Source organism: Hermetia illucens, chromosome 3 (genome assembly GCF_905115235.1).
Source record: "Hermetia illucens chromosome 3, iHerIll2.2.curated.20191125, whole genome shotgun sequence".
NCBI classification, from domain to species: domain Eukaryota; kingdom Metazoa; phylum Arthropoda; class Insecta; order Diptera; family Stratiomyidae; genus Hermetia; species Hermetia illucens.
The window spans coordinates 81,816-87,815 of record NC_051851.1 but is presented as its reverse complement, the minus strand read 5'-3'; the positions used below and the strand labels follow the sequence as shown (position 1 = coordinate 87,815).

The following is a 6,000-nucleotide window of genomic DNA, read 5'->3' as shown; positions in this document are numbered from 1 at the left end:
ATGGAAAAACTATGGAATATGGACATCAGTTGCAACATCTTTTCATCGACTTTAAAGCCACCTATAATAGCATAGCCAGGGTAAAACTGTACACGGCCACGAGAGAGTGCAAGTCATAATGATGTCATTTCGTAGTAATATAGATGACGATTTGGCAATTGTCAATTGCTCTAATACCATTCTAAAGCTATTCTATAACCATTCTATACTGCATACTCGCTTCAATGTAGAAACTAAACTCATATTTAAGATGGTTGACGTTCTTCGCTCAGATCTTCCTGTGGATATTCTCTTCATCGTGTCATCTGGCGCCCTTATTGATTGTTTTGATAAAGCAGTACATACATATCCAACATATGTGAGTAATTTGCTTTCTTCCCGTTTTCTGGCATTCACTGTTATGCTTTGATAATCAAGCGACTTTTGAATATTGGTAATGATTCCTAGGCCTTATAACCATCATTTTAGTTGATGAGATAGGTTAATCAAATCCTTAAGCTACAACCTTATTTTTCATATATCCGTATACCACCATCTAAAAAATTCACAAGAAACATAAATATCTCAATTTGGTTGCAAACTTTTTATAACGCATGCCAAGTCTATATTCTTACTGAAATAAACTAATCTAAAACATAATACATCCTAGTTATTAACATATTTCTCTAAATACAGCTCAAGCTGTAAATTACATTAACGACTTGATTTTAACTTAAATTTAAAAGCCGTTTTATAGATTTATGAAGTTTCCTGAAACTGTTGTGAGCAGCGCGAAGTACACCATCAAATTAATTGATTTAGTGCCATGCAGTGCTACTGACACTCAGGAAGCGGTGATCCGAGTTTTATTGGATATCGTAAGGAATGGTTTAAATGCGTAGCCTCTTCTGTATAGAGGATCGGTTTATGTAAAGTCCTGCGTACACGCTTGCCTCGTATATTATATGAAACTAGATACGTGTGGCTTGGCGTCATCATGCAATGTGAGTGAAACGACACTGTACTCTTGCTTTGGCAGGGGCGAGAGGGTAGACATACATGAAATCTCCCGGGTCCGGCGTAAACTATGAACAATCTATGCGTGGACAGGAGTGAAAAAATATCCTGGATCTCAGGGTGGTAACAACCACCAACCTAACATTATATTTCAAGGAAAAGGGAGAATTCCTCCATTTTTGTTTCTGTATTGCGATTCTAATGTCGATGGCGGCAATACCTATATCGGATGACATTTTCATTTCATGTTTTCACTTCTATTCATCATAACGTAAACCAACTTCCAGTGAGAAAAGTCTTGAAAAATTTCAGGAAGTTCAATTTTGTTACGTCTGTTAGTGATTACTATTAGGGCATTGTGTAAATGGAAACCGTAAGGTTTAGATTATTCAATATCTGAAAAGACGATTCCGTTTTGGTAATATAATTTACGTCTTTCTAGAATAGTTCGATGGCAATTTAAAGAGAATTGTTTCAATTAACGAGTCAATTTAGTCACAGTTTGTGCGCGTAATGTGCAAAGTGAAATGCAATCATTAACTGTTAAATACCTAAACCAGAATTGTACATTTATCATACGAAATTCTGAAATCTTCAACTAACATTGTATTTTATTTTTAAAGCATTGTGTAAGTGGTTTTAAAAAGTACTTATGTCTAATTTCCATGGTGACTTTATGCAAAAGTTAGTGGGTATCAAACAAGGTAAGAACATGTTTCGTTATCTTGACAGTTTTCTTAAGAAACCTAATTCGTATTGAATAAACGTTTCATTATATAATATAATTTGTAAAAATATGTGAAATAATTAACTCTTGTCATTCAATCCTTCATCTCTCAAATGTTCGTAACTAAGACTTTGAAAACAAATGTTAAGACTGGTTGAAGAGTCTTGAAAAAAACGGAAAATAATAGGCCATAACAAATAGCCTTTATGTAGATATGTAATCTACATTTGCTTACGAAATGATCACAGTTGCAGAATTGTGTTTTGTTGAAAGCCATTTCCAATGAAGAGTTTCAAAGCCAATAAATACATGACTCCACCATTTCTTATGAAAAAGTTTGACAGTTTGGTTGAAAGGATCTTATGGCTCTCTACTGTATAAGTGATTGGTATTCTAAAGTAATCCTCCATTTTCATTTTTAATGAAACCTTGTTAAACAGTCAGACACTAAGACTGTTTCCTATTATTTATGAAATGGCACTATAGTCACTGGGTTTGTAAAGAATGTGGGCAGTGTTAATCGCACTGGAGAACATATGTAGATATTATAATACATTCCCTTAACGAAAGGGAATTTGCCTATATGTGTAAAAAGGGGGTGTACATTTTTTACTAAAGGCATATACTCGTACAATATCAAATGATGGTGGATATAGTACAGTGAGGAATGGAAATGTACAGGGTGAAAGAGGTTCAAAACAAGGTCAAACAGATTTGAGAATTTAACCTTGCTATGAGTCTACGGGTTACAAAACGAAATCTAAAGCTAGACCGTTACTGATTGAACAAATTACGGGTAGTTTTCTATCCCGCGGGTTCATATATTAAAATCAAAACCAAAAGTATTTCTTTTTGTTCCAAGAAGTTAGAACCTTCCATTTTATAGATATGTCTATTTTTAGAGAAATATGTAATTTATTATTCACAGTAGCTTGGAAAGAGTAATAAGAAATTAAATCTCTTTTGCTTAGAATCTGAAAACTAAACCAAGATCAAAGGTGTAATGTCAACCGGTTATTTCCGTATATCATCCAATTCTTCACCTTAAATACTTTGTCCTTCTGACAAAGAAGAATCAATGTTAAAAGAATTCTTAAAATGTAATGAAAAGAAGTGACAATTTCATACAGGCAAAGAAACACACAATATAAACAAGAAATTGCTGCATTACTCCACAGGACTGGATTAGATATGCGGTATTCACACTTGCTCCCTATGAATACCAACTCTATACGAGAGTTATTACCTAGAGATGAACACATGTGTTAGAAAAAGGGAGCAAATTTTGAGCAACCGCTCTAGTGCTGAATGCCGCAGGGATATTAGCAAAGACAAAAAATTACTAAAAGTCAATTTTTGTTATCCTGCAAGATAGGGCTATACTTGAAATTGGATAAATGAAGAAAATGGCGCGCAGGTATGCCAGGTGACATACTTCGTGCTACCTTATCTAGAGGTGTTCAACGGACTGTGACATTTATTCTCAAGCACTTCGATTATGGCAATTATATCTTACTTAGTCATGGACTTTGGCCAAATGGATCTGGATTTGTAAAGAGAGGCAAATGTAGGTACCAACAAATTGGAGGTTTTCAGTTTAATAATAATAATAATCGTTGGCGCAACAATCCATCTTGGATCAGGGCCTTGAAGTGTGTTAGAGCACTTCATTCATGACCGCAACGGTGCACTACAGTAGACTGTAGGAGGCAATGTGGTCAGCGCTACGCTCGCTCGAGATTATTACCCTGATTTGACTCAGGTACTCATTCACAGCTGAGTCGACTGGTATCCGACGACAAATCACGATACAAATTCCACTGCCACCAGTGAGATTTGAACCGCGACCTTCCATACGACAGCCTTGCGCTCTATCCACTTTCAGTCTAAAGTTGTCGATTAATGTGCTCATCTAGAAAGCGTGGTTTCCGCCGGCAATGTCACCGAACTGGATGTCGTTCGACGCATCAACAGCGCTAGATCCGCCTTTCCTGCCTTGTTTAAAATCTAGAAACGCAGCCATCTCAAAACCAAGATCAAGTTCAGACTGTTCTGTGCTAATGTTCTCTCTTTATTGCTATATGGGGGAAGTACATGTAAAGTGACCCCATTGTTACTCAAAAGCTCCGAACTTTCGTGAACACTTATCTGCAACGTATTATCGGGATACGCTGACCTGATACTATTGTGTTTTGAACGAAGAATTTGGTCGGCGCACAGGCCAGCTACCAGTGGACGATGTGATCAGAAGACTACCTCATGCAGCGGAACCCAGTTTCTCAAGATGGCCGACGAGTGGGTCGCCCCAAGAGTACTTGGCGCAGAACAGAAGAGGAGCAGTTTTGATCGTCTTGGGATCGTCTTTCAACGGACCAACGCTCCATTTCACCTTAGTAAACTTGAGAATATTAACAGTTGAGGTTCATATGCAAGTATTTGTATGATGCTCTCCTCGAGAATCTGATAGAACCTTAAGCATTTCTGGTTCTCAGAAAAATTATGGTATCAAAAAATGTGATAAAAAAGTACTCACTAGTACTTTTATATGATATAAGCGTACTTAGGTTCATGCGAAAAGAAAATATTTTCACTTCTGTGGTTTTTTTATTTGGTGTCATATCCACGCATATCATGCAATGTAGGTTCCAATGCTATTTGGTTCACTACGAAAAATTATTGTAGGGAAGAGGAGGTCGATACAATGAAAAGACCAAACATTTAGTAGTACAGATCGCACAAGAAAGGCAAAGAAAATAAACATAGCCAGGTGGAACAAAAGCATTATAAATAAAAAATCCGAAGCCGTTTTCGTTAACTGATTGATCTAATTGTTAATAAATTGTTAATAAATTTCACTATATGTGACTTCGGGATTACTCGGTACTTAAGGCATAATCTTAGGAACCTAATATCTACACTCAGTGCCGCCATACTTTTTTTTAAAATTAAAGTAAATTGTTAAATACCGCTTGTTACTTGGTTGCCGTATTTATAATCAATGCGTGTTCGCGGTATTTCTACCAAAAAGTTTTTAGGAACTAAAACTCAGCACCGTATCCGTTTCCTTTACACGGGCCAGAACCCTTCTGTGGAATCGGAAACGGTTTCATGGCTATGAATCTAAGAAATGAAGAGGAACGGTTGAGGGAACTATACTGGGCGGGCCTACCAGGGATGGAGCAGTCCAGGATGCTTATTGGGGGATACGAACTCATGCGCACAAAGGATTGCTTAAACCTCACCAAAAAGAAACTCCGAATCATAGTGGGAATTCTCACTGGTCATTGTCGGCTGAACTATCACCTAGGGAAGCTAGGGATATCTACGGACACTGCCTGCAGGTTTCGTGAGGAGGAGGACGAAACCTCTATACACGTCCTGGGACAGTGTCCAGCACTTGTGCAAAGTCGGTCGAGGCATCTGGGAGAACACTTAATACCAGATGCAAAGCTGAAAGGTCTGGAAGTAGGGAACATACTAAAGTTCCTAACGGTTATAGGCCTGCTTGAGATACTATGATCAATAGATACACTATAACCAGTAAAAGGGGCACAATAGTTCTTCAAGGACGCGGTGCGACTTTCCCTTAACAGAATAATAATAATAATAATCCGTTGCTAGTAGTAATTTTTATTTGACATGTCGAGTGAAGATATGAAGTTCTAAGACTTTGCTTAACCATCGAATAATCCCAAAGTCACACATAGTGAAATTGGTACTAAAAGGACAACACTGCCAATCAAAGGGTAAGGGTAGATACACTCTTTTTTGATGCTGTTGAAAACTTTCTTGATATCTATGAAGAGCAGACAGAGTTAAAATCTAAACTGCACGCATTGTTCTACTACGGTCCGCCAGGATATACTATGATCAGTACAAGAGGACCCGGGGTGGAAATCCACTTGTTTCTTGCGGATCAACATTTTTAAGTGTTTCTTTATGTATTATTTTAGTTATTTTCTTTGGGACAGGTGGAGTGTCATGTGTACTTCACTGGTTTCGTCAGAGCTTCTGTGCTCCACACTAGTTTTTCCTGGAAGCGGTAATTACAGCCCTGATGTTCTTTTGTAACATTATTAATAACTTGACTTGCCTCAGAGATAAATGGGCTTTGACAGCGGACTAGTGCTCATTAATATTCTTCGACGATCTGTTCTGTTCTTCTGTTGATCAAGAAAGTTTTCCTACTGCTGAATGACAGCTGCGTCGAGAAAGTGTCTCATGTTGAACTTGGAGGAGGCAAACGCTTCACCCCTACAACGCAGACATCATTCGCA

General features: G+C 37.6%; 1 protein-coding gene across 1 annotated transcript in view; it reads left to right on the top strand.

Moving 5' to 3' along the window:
• Window positions 1-1,383: 1,383 nt before the first annotated feature.
• Window positions 1,384-6,000, top strand: part of LOC119650797 (homeobox protein abdominal-B-like) — a gene marked incomplete at its 3' end in the record, with an annotated part of 85,112 nt that continues 80,495 nt past the window's right edge. Inside the window, exons 1-2 of the mRNA XM_038053932.1 lie at window positions 1,384-1,414; window positions 1,620-1,700. Of these exons, the coding sequence (XP_037909860.1) occupies window positions 1,649-1,700 (52 nt within the window). The remainder of the gene's footprint in view (window positions 1,415-1,619; window positions 1,701-6,000) is intronic.